General features: G+C 47.5%; 1 protein-coding gene and 1 long non-coding RNA gene across 7 annotated transcripts in view; one reads left to right on the top strand and one right to left on the bottom strand.

Annotated features, from left to right (window-relative positions):
• Window positions 1–15,566, bottom strand: part of pard3bb (par-3 family cell polarity regulator beta b) — a 138,354-nt gene that overhangs the window by 102,717 nt on the left and 20,071 nt on the right. For 5 of the 6 annotated variants that reach the window (XM_028991005.1, XM_028991006.1, XM_028991008.1 and 2 more), the window contains one exon: window positions 5,896–6,055. In XM_028991005.1, coding sequence (XP_028846838.1) covers window positions 5,896–6,055 — 160 coding nt within the window. Of the gene's footprint in view, window positions 1–5,895; window positions 6,056–6,415; window positions 6,483–15,566 lie in introns of those variants that run through there. The other variant, XM_028991010.1, reaches the window with a different exon arrangement.
• On the top strand, window positions 717–1,242 carry LOC114796634 (uncharacterized). The gene is made up of 3 exons (XR_003750766.1): window positions 717–773; window positions 890–1,111; window positions 1,206–1,242. It is a non-coding gene; the product is annotated as an uncharacterized LOC114796634 (long non-coding RNA).

The raw sequence follows: 15,566 nt of genomic DNA, 5'->3' as shown, positions 1-15,566 counted from the left end.
CATCATCCCATGTAGAGGTGAATGGATGTCAGAACACGGAGTTGTAGAATAACAGAATATGCACACTACAGTGAACTCAACCGGATTCAGGCTAGACACACTCATTAAAACTTGGAATTGGATTGGGCCTGTTTTGATGAAATGAAGAAGGGCGTATTAAGAAAAGGCAAAGTTCACGTCACTGATTAATGCTGATGCAAACTGAGCATTTTTTAATGATAATGTACCATAAATGGAAAACGTTCCCCACATGTCAAAATCCTGCCACTGATCCAACTTTGGGATCATTACTCAAAATATAAAAATTGCTGCCAGATGACATTTAAGGGGGTCACATATTGATCCCTGTTCAGAAAGGCCCACGGACGCACTTGAAAGCTTAGAAAATTGATTTAGCAGAATGTTTTTAGGGTGGTTCAGGAAATGAGATGCCATGACCGAGGGGCCAATGATGGTATTAGAGAGAGATGAGTGAGGGTGATGCTCGAGCAGGAAACATCTCGACCCCACAGCCTGAGCACCACCAGCACCCTGAGAAGCTCCAGCTGCCAGCAGCTTGCTATTTACAGCTACAAAGGCCATCATAGACTCAGATAACATTTTCATGAGGGTTGGAGTTGTGTTTCCAGCCAGGAGAACGCTATGAGAGAAGGCCTGTGGCATGTGCGGCCTTTATAAACATGTCAGCTGTGATGAAAGGACGAGCGTTTCCGGATTGACAGGAATAAACCCTGTACAGCGTCTCCGAGTACAGACACACTCTCAGGTCCCAGGTGAGACTAACCAGACATACTCACACATCCTCTCGTTTTCTTCTGTTATCTCCTTTCCATTACCCTGGCTCTCCCACTGCTTTGTTTTCCATCATTCCTGCACACCGCATGACCAGCACGGCGGCACCTTCACAGGAGTCAAAGGTCATATCACCAAGGCCGCCTGCGCCTCCATTCCAAGGGTCAATGGAAATCAGGTGTGGACGCCGGGGGGGTAATTTACTAGCCCCTCCCGCGGGACACATTACCGCCATGCCTAAAACAACTCTGAGACATGAGGAACGCCTCAGGGGTCCGGAAGGGAAGGGTTGTGATCCAGGACCGACTAGGACCTTCAGGTCAGGTCGGCATGTTACTGCCTCGCGGCTAATGCTGGTGAATAAAACTCACGTCTGGATGAGGGAGCTTCACCGTTTACATTTATCCGTTTAGCAGATGGTTTCATCTCCCGTGAGCCGTCCATACAGACAGCATGAAAAGTCATCTTAAAGATGCATATCATGAAGATATCTTGTTTTTTGTTGATATAAATTAAGGAAAGCTAGCCACGCATTAATCTTCAATTTTTCCCAACTGGGAAAAGGAAAGAAAATAAAAAATGAAAACTGTTTTTTTTTTTAATAATCACACCAAATAAACAGACTCTATTCTATTCAACGATATCTTTCTATTTTAAAAAATCATTTAGCTCCCTGCAACCAACAGATTCAATGTTAGGGCATCACGGGGTGAATATAAACTCTCATAAGCACAAAAAACACCAGGGCCAATCCACCCAAAGTAGAAAAGCTCCATTCCTCATTTGGCTATTTTGGCTGTAAAAGTGAAGTTCCTAACTGGGGTGAGGTCAAGTGGAAGGGCTGATCTGATGAAAGTGGTATGTGGTGGGCGGGAGCAAAGCCCGGCAGGGTCTGAATCCCCGGTCCCTGCCGCGGGCCACAGGAGGAGAGCTGTGGAGCTCGGAAGAGTTACGAGATGTCAGTGAGAAGGTCCAGGATGAGTCACGCTTTCACGCGTGGCTGAGTGTAATGGGCGCACTACAGAAGCTGCCACTTGCGAGGTAATCTTCAGCGCAAATAATGAGACGCTTCATAAACAGCGATGTTCCAGCATGAGAAGGCTGGTTCAAGAGCAAAGAAATTACGAGAGGCAACAGCCATTTGTGTTTTATCTAGTGCTGGGAAACGTTAATTAGTCGCATGAGTGTCTGTGATTAATCGTGATTAATCGCACGGTTATAAGTAACATTCACTAACAAATTCAAATTTCTTTATTGTCATCGTAGTAATGAGGCACCGTACAATAAAATTTGGTTGTGCAACTTTTCAAAGCAAAAAAATGTAATAAAAACAAAACAATTACTCCAAATAAAATGAAAATAAAAATAGAAATAAGTACCAAAATTGTCCATAACAGCAGAACAATGTTTTCACATTGCACCAACGTTAACTTAGACAGTTCCTGTGAGCTGTTGACAGGAAGAGTAGCAATTCCGGTGCACACACACGCACACACACACACACACACACACACACACACACACACACACAAACACATACACTTAACACTGAAACGAAGAGCACACAGCCAGCATGTCTGTTTTCTATTCCAGTCACGTCACCTATTCCAGGCCAGTACTGATCCTGTCACACAAGGTTTATAATGTTGTGTATTCACAGCCAGACTTTCAAAATAAAAGAAAGCAAAAAAATGTGTTAATGCGCAGTTAAATAATTGTCCGCATTAGTTAAAAAATGCGTTAACATGATAATAACATGTTAACTTGCCCAGCACTAGTTATTTCACATGACCCAGCCCAGCTTCACTGAAGCACCCCTTCAAATCCTACAAGGTGTGTAGACCCGTTTTAATTTTTTACAAGCCCCCTTAGTGTTTCTTGGCAGCAGCAATTCCGCGGAGGCTCGGCACTTCCTCTGAAGCGCTACAGAGAACACTCCGGAAAGGCGGCTCTGTCTTATTACCGCAATCAATGAAGCGTTCCACCTGGAGAGGCTCCGGCCCGAGGGCAAATCTGAGGGGTACAGGAACACACCTCGCCGCTAGATCAAAGGCTGCAGTTTAGGGATCAATACACAGTCAAGACAATCGCGCCACCCCACATCCCATCCAGACGTCATGTAAATAATAAATAAAAAAATATTTCTGAAGACTATTACACAGACAAATGTGGGAAAGAGGCTCAGACAGGGAGCCATCGTGACATTGGGCCATTTATATGGATCCACCTTAATAAAATGGGAATGGTTGGTGATATTAACGTCCTGTTTGTGGCACATTAGTATATGTGAGGGGGCAAACTTTTCAAGATGGGTGGTGACCATAGTGGCCATTTTGAAGTCAGCCATCTTGGATCCAACTTTTGTTTTTTCAATAGGAAGAGGGTCATGTGACATCAAATTTATTGGTAATTTCACAAGAAAAACAATGGTGTGCTTGGTTTTAACGTAACTTTATTCTTTCATGAGTTATTTACAAGTTTCTGACCACTTATAAAATGTGTTCAATGTCACCAACCATTCCCATTTTATTACGGTGTATCCATATAAATGGCCCACCCTGTATATTACTTCGGTCCTCAGTAGCTCAGTTGAGCATGAGCAACATGTCCAGCCTCAAGGCAAATTCAGATCATGCACCCAGGAATGCTGTGAACCCCATGCCACATGGTACTAAATGTTTCCACCGGCGCACCATGGACACACCGCAGGGCCGTTAATTAAAACTCCAGATGCATCACACTGAAGATTCCCTTCATAAATTCCTCTTTTATTTTCGCCATTTCTAACAGAGCGCCTTTGTGCTATTACAAATTAATTGAGGCAATAAAACAAATCAGTTAAGCATAAAATGGAAAAGCAGCACTGGTCTCAGACCAGGGGATTTCACAGGTCATCGTATAACTCAATTAGAAAGGGGGCGGAGGGGGCTGCTGGAAAAAGCCACACTGTGGGCATCGCTCCTCTACCGAGCTAATCCACTTATGGATAGAGTTGGGCGGGACCAGTCAGGATTTGGCCTCTTGGGGGAGGGGCTCTGAGGCTTGGCTGACGAATTGCTGTTGGAACGGCGAGGCAAACACCATCCCAAAAAGCCATTACCGACTCTCCTCGTTCTCACTCGCGCTGCGCAGCGTCCGCTTTATTACACACGGTCAGGCAGTGGCAGCTGTTGCCTGCAGGGTGTGTGTTGGCCATCTTTTACCCGTTTCTCGGTGGTCTCTTTCTGGCCACGGGACATCTTTTGACATCCTGCAGAAGACCTTTTCCTGCTGACTCGAACACTGCATACTCGCTTCTGCCTGCTTCCATTACACTTTGCTTTAATTTACAGTCATCTCTACAGTCATTCATGTGGGCAGCGGTGGCCTAGCGAGTAAGGAAGTGGCCCCGAAGGCCACTGAGGTCCCCTTGATGAAGGTCCCGTCCCCACACGCTGCTCCCCGGGCACCCGTCATGGTGCCCGCTGCTCACTAAGGGTGATGGTTAAATACAGAGGACACGTTTCACCGTGTCACCGTGTGCTGTGCTGCAGTGTTTCACAATGACAATCACGTCACTTTCTAAAAACGGCCATTTCACAGACTGCCCTGATACTAGTAATAATACCTGCCAGATTCAATACAACAAATAAAATTTTTTACCATGCATAAATCTGGTATTTTAACAGGGCTGTGTACACTTTTTATATCCACTGTTTCTCTATCATATTTTATATGCTAATAATATATAATACAATTTACAGACATTTGGGCCATTGTACAAGCGCTCCTGGTATTATCACTATTCTCAAACAGTAATAATAATAATAATAGTGATACGTAACTTTCCCATGAGACCATCGCAGTGTAACCCCCCTATGGCAAGCCAACAGGGATAATAAACGCCAGGGTCACAACGCATTTTTAAGGTAAAGTAAAACAGAAAAATACATACTTTCTTCAAGGAAACAGGGTAAAAAAGCCGTTTGTTCTAATTGCTGCCAAAAATGGACGATTTAGAAGCGCTGCTTTATACCAACATTTTTTAAATACATCTATCAAAGTGGAATTAAAATGGTTTGAATTCAGATACCTCTAATTTACAGCAGATCCCAGCCCTCTATTCCAATCCAAAACATTATCATTTTGTCACAAGCTGACCCCCCCCCTTTATTTCACAGATGGTGAGAAGCCAGGCAGGGGGGTGACAGAGCTGACATGACAGACTGCGTATTTATGGCCGTGGCAAATGAGAGAGGAAAAGATTAGTCTGTCAGCTGACACCTTCCACCTTGACGTATAAATTAAGAAACGGGATCAGGCCGCTGGAATGCCAAAGCCGCGCTGCTGCCCCGCCCTCCGCAGGCGCTACAATTACAGGCTAAGCCTTCTCATTACGGTGAAACCTGAAACACAATGAGCATTTTACAAGGACGCATGCCATGCGCACACACACACACACACACACTCATCCACATACACCGCTCAGTCAGTCATGCGCGCACGTTCGCAACACGAGCGCATGCGTGAATGGAAAACCAAAAAAACTGCGCACGGACGAATAGTCATATGCATCTTGCATGAAACGAATTAAAGGAAAAGCAAAGCCATCCAAAACTTTAACAACTTCCTGTTAATAAGCGATTTTCACAGTAATACCATAATATGTGATCCACATGGCTGCATTTCACTCTATTCAGACAGTCTATTTATTCTTCATTTAATATGGTAAAACCGAGATGCGCCCGTCCTCCAAAATGAAGCGGTGACAGCCTTTCTGTGTTCTGGGACACGATGACAAGTTAGTACATTAGCGTCTAATGACACCAGCCTTCTTTTCCCATTACCAAACATCATTATCGCGTCCGATCAAAAAAAGAACTCATTTTATTCGCCATTAACTTTTAAACAAAGAACAGGTCAGAGCCCGCTAACAATCCCGGCTGGCGTCTGGGCTCTGTTTTCAATTTAAGCAGATGACACGCTGCACGGGTACGAGAAGCTCTTCTCATTGGAGTTTATGGAGTTTAGACACTTCAGAAGCGATGAATTGATCACGTTTCGTTCCGGAGTGATTATTTATGAATTTATTCTACAGTTGCATGTAACCTGCACGGGACGTACTGGACTTGAGGGCCGAAGAGTTCACTTCGATCTCGCCTCCTCTGATGGGCTGGAAAAGCGCGTGCTCGGACTCGGAAGGTTCCGGGCTGGAGTGCACTGGTCCGTTGCCCCTGGCGACGCCTCTCTGCTGGGCCTCCTGCTCCTCGTACACAGCAATCAGCTGAAAAACACAAACGCACAAATACGCAATCGGTGAGCTGAAATGACCCTACAGGGGTTCACACCCTACATACCTGGGTGGGGTACAAATATCGTATATTTCGATACGACTCCATCTGAATACAGGTTTTCATATGACAGCTGTAACTGGAAGAGCGTTACAAGGCTACAGCTGACACTGGCACCGTAGCTCATTGCAAAAGAAGGTCTGAACAATTGACATTTTGTTAAATCTGCAAGTCACAGATAAAACATCGTTGATGTCAAACATCATGACCTTACTGCGATTATATATAATATATATATATATAGAAGCAACATTACTAAGTGATATCTGCTAAACACTACAGAATACGATTACCTTGTGTATCAGCACCCTGTAGAGAATGTCTAGGGAGCCCAGCATGCCGCGTGTACGCTGAGCGGGCGCTCAGTAGACGGGCGTGTCCGGCGCCCCGGCGGTTTTATACGGCTTCGTGGCTGATATTCTAGGCGGCTCCGCGCGCGTGTGTTAAGCACAGCGAACTCTACAGAGAAAGAGGACGTTGCCAGCAAAGCCGGACAATTCCTGCCTCTTCTGAACAATGGCTGTCAGGCTGATGGCCGGCGTTGTATAGACGCGGGACGATGGCCTGCACTAACGCAGCTTATAAAGGCGCGCATTAGGATGTATCCCAGCTATTTATCCGTTAGCGGGTAATTCATTTATCATGATATGAGAGAAAGGCGCGTGTAGGTGCGGTCGCGTGCGAAGCTAATGAGGAAAAGCCGCAATTCATTAACAGGCCTCTGTAGTCTCACTTAACACCAACACACACACACACACACACACGTCCTGACTGAACAACCTGTACAAGCCGCCCGGTCTGTCCGCGGGCGGGGCATGATCAATGGCAGCGCGCCGTGATTTATTCTGCAGCGAGAGCCGCTTCCTGTGCGCCGGGGGAGGGCCGCGCGCGTGGGGCGCCACAAATGTCATCAATCTGCACCCACCGCCGCCGAGGACGGGAGCGAAAGCGTGCGAGAGGAAGAGGAGGGGACCCGAGAGGGAGAGCGAGAGAAGAGAGGACAGGAAACAGAAAGACAAATAAGCAGAGCGGACGGAGGGGAGTGTGTCTGGCGCAGACGTCTCATTTACTTCCAGCGGACCTGCAGCCCCCGGTAGGGCCGCGTACTCGCCATCGGGTGGAGCCGCTTCGCGGGTAAACACACACATCGGACACAGAGTCACGGACCCCATCCTGATCGACAGCCGCCGGGCGGAAGAACAATACCGCTGGTGCATGTCCAAACTGCACATTTCTCACGAGCCTTACTGCACAGGCACTAGTGATGCACGGCGCTATTAATAGCCATTCATGTCATTATGAGCACATACGTAACATTGAGGTGGTGTAGTCACTTCATCACCGTGGTTTTACACACACACACACACACAGCAGCTCCAGACGCATCTCTTTTAACTTACTTCAGTCTAATGAGCCCCATCAATCTACGCGTTTATCCATCCGTTCCACGCGCACCACTCATCCTACAAACCGACTTCTAAAGGCTCCAACACAAAAGCTTTGGCACAAAGGAAACGGGATCAATACCCGGTTACCGAGCGGAGTTGGCCCGCTGGCGGCAGGACAGCGGCGGAGGGAGAGGCGGAGCTTTTCACGTCAGGATGGCTCCTCGGCGGCGAGCGGAGGTGTTAATTGCATCGCGTGACAGCTTTAAAAAGCAGGGATGAGGGGGGCGAAGATGGACTAAGCAGCCGAGCAGCCAGAGCCAAATTACACCTGACAGGAAAATCAGAACCTGCCACATGCAGCGGTAAGAACATCGGTACGAGCTTCTGTAGGGGACGGGGCGTCCGTCCCGCAGGGGAAGAGACAAGTGGCACACGGCAGGGAATTTATATTACAGTAATATACACATCCAGCTGCAGGACGTTCCAGCTCATCCATTTTGTTAAGGTTAAGGAATCGGAAGGTTGCGGGTTCGAATCCCGACCCGCCAAGGTGCCACTGAGGTCCCCTTGATGAAGGTCCCGTCCCCACACACTGCTCCCTGGGCGCCTGTCATGGTGCCCACTGCTCACCAAGGGCGATGGTTAAATGCAGAGGACTCGTCTCACCGTGTCACCGCGTGCTGTGCTGCTGTGTCTCACAATGACAGTCACGTCACTTTTTTGAATAGACATTATATTCACTTTCCATAAGCACTCAGTCCGGAGTCCATCCCGAGTGCTCACACACTCACACCAACAGACAATAAGAACGGAATGAGGAAACCGGAGAAACAGGAGGAAACCCACATCAACACGGGGAGACCATCCAACACAAGGTCCAAGCACCGTCCCCACACACTGCTCCCCGGGCGCCTCCACTGCTCACTCAGGGTGATGGTTAAATGCAGAGGACAAATTTCACTGTGTGCACCGTGTGCTGTGCTGCTGTGTATCACATGTGACAATCACCTCACTTTGTTCCGCAGCTCCACTCGTTCATGATGCAGGCACCTCAGTGGAGAACTCCTCCCCCCTCCGCTGTAAATCCTCGAGACGGGTGAATATATATAGAGAATATAAGACGGCTGGACGAGAGGCTTGGACGTTTGCAGGACTGACGGGCTCACTGTCCTCTCGTTTGTCTTTTGCACTGCTGCACTTACCAGCGTTCACTTTTTTACACACCAGAGAGCAAGTCACAGATTTTACTGCCAGCATGGATGTGTTCTGACAGGCAGCTGGTCGAGGCACGTTTACAGCGCCCACACACACACACACACACACACACACACACACACACGCTGTGCATGGTCGGGTCATGTGACGCCGCGTGGGTCGGGCCACGTCACCGGCTGGGTCCACTCAAGCACACAGTTCTGAGACGTGAGCCGGGCTGCGGCGCATCTCACGTCATCTGTAGGGGGCATCGCTGGAAAGTTATTAAAATAAAAACAATATCCACTTCAGAAACCGACTAATCATTGCAGCATTTTCCACAACTGAACATATCAGGTAACTGGGTTCTGTGTCATGTTGAACAATGCCAGTATATCTTATAATAATCGCTTGTTATCGGTTATGGGTTGAGTGAAATACAGCGGTGACTGAGTGCGAGGTGTGACAATTTTATCAGCGTGAATGGACCGTCAGTCCACGGGGCGATATCTCCGAGACAATTTCATTAGGTCCGTCCTGACGAGCGTGGCCCGCCATGATGTAATTAAAGCCACCCCAAATCTCCTCCACCACATCAGCAGGAAATTAGAGAGGAATTAACACAATATGCACTTTACCACGGGCCCTGAGATGGGAGGTGCTGCCTGAAAACGCACAAACTTAATGATCTTGTCAATAACAATTTCAATCACATTTATTTACATGTGCAGGTGGACTTAATAAGCAGACAAAATGTCTAATTATATCTGCATATTTTAATTATACATACGGCCCGTGGTGTACATTTCCAATTAAAAGCTGGAATTTTTTACAATTGTGTGAGACTACACGGTCCCTCCCTCGGCAGAACAAGTTAAATAAACGTTATATTATCCCTATAGAACGCTTCTCCTCCAGTAGAAACATGAAGAGCTGAATAAGACCGCAGCACGAAAGAGCAAGAAAGAATCATCAATATGAAGCATGTACCCATCATCCCCTAACCAATCAAATCCATTTCCCCTTATTCATGGCCCCCGTGGATCAATACAATCTTAATCAACTAAATGCATTGTCATACAGGTGGCTTTCCGCACGCCCGACAGAATATGCTTATACGCCGCTTTTTCCTCCGGCCCGAGACGTCTAATATTCCGCCGAGTCAGCAGGCACCCGCCGCTTCATTACTGAGGAGAGGAGGACGGAGCTGGGGACAGCCTGAAGACCTGCTCCATAAGACCTGCTCACCCATAAGAGAGAGACTTGCGTCCACACGGAAACGTTTTCGTCTGAGAAGGTAACGTCGCGTCCACACGGAGACGCCGTTTTTCAGACGCCGCAGCGCCTGATGTGAAGATTATCGAGTTCACATCAACACCGACTCAACTACACAAATGAGCGCCGCTTGCGGACCGCTTCCTCTCACCGCACTCCGCTTGCCGCCGGGCATTAACTTTGACCGCGTGCTGGAACCATTTACGGCATTTACCAGACGCCCGTATCCAGAGCCACTTACAATCAGTAGTTACAGGGACAGTCCCCCCCTGGAGCAATTTAGGGTTAAGTGTCTTGCTCAGGGACACGATGGTAGTAAGTGGGGTTTGAACCTGGGTCTTCTGGTTCATAGGCGAGTGTCTAACCCGCTAGGCTACTACCAGCCCACAACCCCGGGCGTGTCGCACATGCAGCAAGGCCGCACAACGCATTCACGGCCGTGCTGCAGAACCACAGGACAGGACATCCTCTCTAATGAAGCGACGAGGCAGGAGACGGGTTCAACGCACCGCGGAGGAGAGCTGGACGCCAAACATGGCGCCCCAGGTGTGGAGAAAAGGTTCCGTCTGGATGGCGGCGTTTCAGATAGCGCTCCGTGTGGATGTAGGGTGTCCAACTACAGTCAACACACACACACACACACACACACACTTCCTGTGAGTAAACATGGCATTTGGAATCATATCTGTGTATGAGCACACAGCCCCCCAACACACACACATTAAAGCAGCAGGGTCGGTACAGCCCAGAAGAATCCAGCTGAAGGTGTCCTCCAAACGCAGGCCATTCATCTCAACAACACACGGAACCGCACTCACCGGGGAAACGCTCGCTGGAGCTGCGCGCGTACGGATTTTTTAAGGGGACAAAATGTCTTGCCCGTGTCGGCATTCAACAGATTCGCTACACCTGGCAACGCGCTTTTTACAGAAAACGCTTTTGATGATGGGTTAGATGCAGAGGACAAATTTCACTGTGTGCACCGTGTGCTGTGCTGCTGTGTATCACATGTGACAATCACTTCAAGTTATTCAAGGATATTCTGTCCGTCATCAGAAAGGTCTTTGCACGCCTTGTCATGCAGGAAATCAGAGTGAACTGTTGGATGTGCGGTCATTTAGTCCAGGCCTAGTGTGTGTGTGTGTGTGTATCGGTTATTAAAGCGCTGTCTTTACACCCGCTGACACAGGTAAATTAGATCGGAAGCGGCGCCTGAGGTAGGACAGCGCTAAAGAGCCATCTGGACTGCAGCTGTGGGACGAGTACAGCGCGCCGCAGCCCCGTCCTGCTCTTGTTCCGTCTCTTTGGCGAGGTCTTGAGACTCCCTTTGCGCTGCCCCACCTCTCGCCACGAACCACGTGGCGCTGGTCACTCAGCAGAACTTGTAGAAGAGAGAGAACCACAGAACGACACCTGACTGAGCATAGATTGACAGCTCCACCTAGCTCTGACTGGGGTCAACTGCAGCGCAAAGCGTACGTGGCACAACACCGTTCTTCTAATGTCACCCCAATACAACCCTTTTTAGTGTCAATACTAACCTTACGTTTCATCAACTACCACCACGAAACAAGAGTAACACAGATTTTCTTAAATTCAGTAACCAAACACAATTATTACTTTTTTTGTCATGGATTGCTATCTTTGTTCATATACACATACATTATGAACACACACATCTACATGCATTCATTAGAGCCTCTCCATCACACACACACAGAGTTGGTGAGTTGGACTCTGATAAGAAGGCCATGATGCACTATGATTGGGATCGATCTTGTGTCGGGGTCTCCTCGCGGTGTAATCTCCACATAATCTCTTCCGCGGTTAACCTCTCCCGCAACACCAACCGGTTTGAGTCGGGGGCGCGCCGCCGTCCACAAGAGCGATAATGCACTTCCCCCGCTCACCGTTTCCACACGCACACACACACACACACACACACACACACACACCCTCCATTTTTGTTTTGCTCTGTGTAATAGCACGGCTGACAGTGTAATCTACAGTACAAATGATGCAGCGCGAAAATGTACCAGCGTCCCCGGGAAACATATGGGCTAATATAGGCTTTGTTCTCCTCAAAGCCAATCGGTTGTCTTGGTCTGAATGCAGGGAGGTCATGATGAAATCCTGCACGTTCACATTCATATATTCAAAAGCAATTTCTGCAGCTGGAGTCATTTATACTGGACTACGAAGCCGTATTGATCATTAACAACAACAACCACTGACTGGCACGTGGGTGATCAATAGGTGCTAGAGACAAACATCAGGGTGATACTACCTGCCTCAGCCACGATGAACCCAATGAACTTCAAAATACACAACTTAACATTCCAAAACGTTCCCTTCATAAAAATGCATTTAATCACTGTTCAACAAAGTGCTTGGGCAAAGTGCTGTTTGCTTTTATAAACCATTTATATGTATTTCGTATTTCACAATTTTACCCATTCTTCCTTCTGTGAAATACAAGTGCTTCACGTTTGAAATGAACATAAAATACATATCAAATAAGTAAACATTTGGGAGGCCTGGAATTGCATTATGAGCTATATATTGCGTTGGCGTGCGAACGTCCCGTACAGGAAACGCGTGTAGTGCGCCACGAACTATACAGAATTCTGCACATTATTTGTTGGATTCCACGATTCTGTCCGCGTTTTCCTCATAGAATTAGAATGAGTGAATTTTAAACCACGACCCACATGCTACATATCACCATGAAAGAAGTACCTGTGCCATTACGGTCATTCTATTTGCGAGGAATTTATGAAAAGCGTAAAAAGGCTGAACTACGAAGACAGAATCGTTCAAATTACTATCATTAATAATAATCAATATAAACAATTACTCAGTCAAGTATAACAGCTCATTAACAGCTTACGGTTGCCTAGCAACCAATCAGCACCCACTGAAGCATTAATACCGACTTGAATTTATTCGTTTTCACCGGTGTGTGAGTGCCTCGCCGACTCAGACGTGGCTCGACCAATCAGATTTGTGAAAGCCAACGTTCCCATTCGGAATTGAAATCCTCCAGCCCCACCTGTGTGCAGCCTCAGAACTTTCCAATTCTTCTCAGGCCCAGCTTCTATTTGTCCTACAAAGTGCAGCGAGCACTTCCAGCACGGAACCCTCCATCTTTATTTACCGGGAGACAGGCTCCGGCGTGAGCTGCTCCAGCTGCGGAATGAAGCAATACTCCAGCCCACCGTTCACTACAGATGTTATTATTATTTATAACGAGTCATAAACGCCAGAGGTAAACTCGCCATAAATCACACACCACCGGGAGGCGCCGAGGAGGCCTGACACGTCCTATTACTCACACCTTCCTCAAATAAAGGCCGCTCCCATTCATCACGACGCGGGCGAACACGCGGTACGCCGCTCCACGCCTCCGGACCGCGGGCAGCTGCACGGTGCGCCGCGATAATGGAAGGGGTGATTGCGGTGCAGCCGGACCCGAGCCACTCACCTGCAGGACCCGTCCAGCGCGGGTGCCCGTGGTGAGTGCCCGGGGGGAAGGATCTACACCGCGTTATTATATTCCACCATGCTGGGGACTTTAATAGGGAGAGGATAATTGAGCTGTGTCTACCAGTGATCCTAGGGCTATTATTCACGACCGTTCACTTTCCCTTCATTCTCCTGCCCTTTCTGTTCTCCGTGGGTTCTAATGAACGCAGCGATCGGGCTAAAAGAGCACTATTTGGCATCAGGTCTAGCTAGCACTTTAAGGAAGGCTAAGTCATTTAAGAGAGACAAAGTCATTTATTCACATTTCTTCACAATATTGCTTATAGTCTTTTCAGGAGAGTAAATTCACTTCATTTTAAAGACATCAAACATTAGATGAGTTCACTGCACCACACTTCATATCAGATATTAAAATGTAATAAATGTATTATGACGTAAGACGTGTTATGAGGTAAAAGTCCGAGCCCCCCTCCCAGGTTCACGCCACATAAAGCCCATCAGGAACCAGGCACTTACCGAAAGTGATGGAGGTGAAAAGGGGTCAGTGGCATCGTATCTCACACACACAGCACCGATAAACCAACACAGGCTGATAAAATGGACAATGGCGGTTCCTTAATCGGTTTTAAAAAGTCTAAATATACATTTTCAATACTTTTATTAACAATGCAATTAGCAGTGTCCAATATTGGGCAAAAAATGACATTGATATTTTCTGAGGCTTCAGGATGCAAACTGGCACAAATAAATAAAAGAACAAAGAGACCAATGCAGCACAAAGAGAAAGATGCTTTGTAAACGTTGACATAACCGCAGTATTTCATATTTACGGAATCTCGTACCTACGAACAAATTATATTGATGCACTTAAATAAAGCTAAAGCTTCATTTTTAGCACATTTTAGCAAATGAACATATGATGAGCATATACATCCATGCCGGGCAACAGCCATTACTGTAATATGGCTGAAGCTATTACTGTTTTAATGATTCTGGTTCTGAGTGGCCATCAACGGATTCAGGCTTTTGACACCCGACCTCAAAAATGGGTCACCCATTATTTTGGTTAATTGGCAAGGCGAACGCTTCACAGATCTTTTGCTTTTTGTATTTCTTTACATGCTTCTAATAGTCAGGAAAGGTCTGTAAACCTACAGCAACATTCCACTGTTTGTCCAGTTTATTGTAGTCAGGTCTCGACGCCAAAGACCTCTGGTCCCATTGATCTCCACAAGCTGTGAGGTTGGCCTTCAGGTTGAACGCTGTGTTGGATCTTGTGGGTGGTGGAGCCCCGAAAGCAGATTTACACAGCCAATGGTGGTGACCTTTCCCACGCAACACCTCTAACTCCAACATTTTTCTTTTGGTCTTCTTGATACATGCATATTTAGTAACTGAGACTATGAACACAGCAGAGGTACAACATAGAGGAGATAACAGGGGCAGTGGCAGTTCATGAGGTCGAAGGTTCAAATCCCAAGGTGCCACTGAGGTCCCCTTGACGAAGGTCCCGTCCCCACACACTTCTCCCTGGGCGCCTGTCATGGTTCCCACTGCTCACCGAGGGTGACGGTCAAATACAGAGGACACGTTTCATCACCAGAGGGTGAAGGAAAATTCCGAATGACATGCAGATAAAGAGAGGATTCTGCAGGATTCTAGAACAACTGTGATACTTCAGCTTGAGGAGCTGCAGCTCTGGGCAGATGAAGAGGAGCGTTTGACCTCACCTAAGTAGTTCAAGTGAGTGTGAAATCCCTCAGGAGGTGGTCGTGCATCACCACCGAGCTCCTGAGGAGGAGACTGCGGGATGATTAACACGGACGAGTAAAGGGCCGAGACAGCACGTCTACCGGGTTTCAAGCTGGCTTGGGAGGTCAAGGTTCAAACCAACTCTGCAGCTCTGGGGGGACGGAAGACCATTTGTTACGGGTGGTCCCGATTCGGTCAGATCTCACTCCCACACTGATGACAGTGCTCCGCAAACACCTATAATGTTCTCATTAGGGCCGGGAGACGTTTTAATCACGAAGCGGCGATATTACACCTGGCAGCTGGTGAGACCATTTCTGGCAGGGCGCTCGGCCCCTCTCCCTCGCCT

This window comes from Denticeps clupeoides, chromosome 9, assembly GCF_900700375.1.
Source record: "Denticeps clupeoides chromosome 9, fDenClu1.1, whole genome shotgun sequence".
NCBI lineage: Eukaryota > Metazoa > Chordata > Actinopteri > Clupeiformes > Denticipitidae > Denticeps > Denticeps clupeoides.
This window is presented reverse-complemented; position numbering and strand designations above follow the sequence as displayed.